Source organism: Bombus impatiens, unplaced genomic scaffold (genome assembly GCF_000188095.3).
Source record: "Bombus impatiens unplaced genomic scaffold, BIMP_2.2 scf_0237, whole genome shotgun sequence".
In the NCBI taxonomy this organism is placed as follows: Eukaryota; Metazoa; Arthropoda; class Insecta; order Hymenoptera; family Apidae; genus Bombus; species Bombus impatiens.
In genome coordinates this window covers 211,781-213,018 of record NT_176656.1, presented here as the reverse complement: position 1 = coordinate 213,018, position 1,238 = coordinate 211,781, and the positions used below count along the sequence as shown (strand labels likewise).

At 49.1% G+C, this 1,238-nt stretch overlaps 1 protein-coding gene across 1 annotated transcript in view; it reads left to right on the top strand.

The window, feature by feature from the left end:
* The window catches only part of LOC100747486, a 70,952-nt gene that overhangs the window by 64,249 nt on the left and 5,465 nt on the right, over nt 1–1,238 (top strand). The window contains exon 8 of the mRNA XM_033320106.1: nt 1,186–1,238. Within this exon, the coding sequence (XP_033175997.1) occupies nt 1,186–1,238 (53 nt within the window). The remainder of the gene's footprint in view (nt 1–1,185) is intronic.

Below are 1,238 nucleotides of genomic sequence, written 5' to 3'. Positions count from 1 at the left end.
TCCTCCCTCTTCGTATTCTTTTTCTCTCCGTTTTAAGCACTCTTTCGAGCAAGGTTGACCGCCATGTTTTTCCTCAGCGCGTGCCCCTACCGCCTCGTGTGCGTAAACCGACCTTCGCGTGTGCGAGAGAGAACAGAGAGAGAAATAAGATGAGATGGCAAGAAAAAAAAAAAAAAAACAAACGTAGAGAAAGAATGATCAATACCGTACGACCGCGAAATTGTAGCTAACACGAGGTCGCCAATGACGAAGACAGATACTTGCAACGAGGACGTCGAATTTCGTTCATTACTCTCTTCATATTATCCGTTTAAAGGATGGCCTTTGTCAGCCGTCGTCGATCGTAATCCTCGATCATATCGGATGCAAAGAAACGCGTTGCAACAATTACCAATCGACGATCAAACCGATAACAGCGACAAAGGCCATCGCAATTGTGTCGTAGTGTCGTAGCTAGTCATTTGATCTATGCTTTGCATACCCGTTCAACTGTGAGGTCGTGCGAGATCGATCGGAGATCCATCATCTACCAAAGTTGTGGCTTCTTTCTTTTTCTCTTTTTTTCGTTTCTCTTTTTTCTCCTTTCGTTTCTTCTTCTCTTAAATAATCACCTTGTTTTTGTAGAATCAGCTCAGCTCTCGATCACGTTCGTTCGTTCCGATCGTTCTCCGGACCTCACGCTTCTATAAATTCGTCTGTCTGGGCTTTGCTTTCTCCGTCCCATGTTCCTCCTCGTTGTCCGTCGCCCATCCATGACTCCGTGACATCACACTCCACGATTCCGTGGCAGAAACGCTTAGTTTTTCTGCCGTCGCGACGTAACCACGCAAAGAATCGATCGTCCATCTCGTGACGTCCAACTCCTTTCAACGATCCTATGTAACGATACAACTGGCGATCCGTCAGCTTCGACACCGATATACCCATCGAAATCCTGTGCAAATCTTTGCCCTAAATGTCCCCTCTGCCAGACACTCGAGGCGAATCCCCTTTTGCAAAAATGTAGTTGGTGGTGGCGGCGGCAAATCGGTATCCCAACTCTCACTGGTCAATCGTTCTGTTCTGTGCGCTGCCTGTCCTGCGCTTCTGGTTCGCGACTCTGTGGTGGTATTCTGTGGGTCGGCTCTCTACCGGTGCGCCGCGTGTGCCTGCTTCCGGTTCCTCTTCTTCCGGCCCCCAAAAAAGGAGTTGCAACAGCGTGTTGTGTTCCAGCAACACGCCGCCCTGATCGGCGGCCC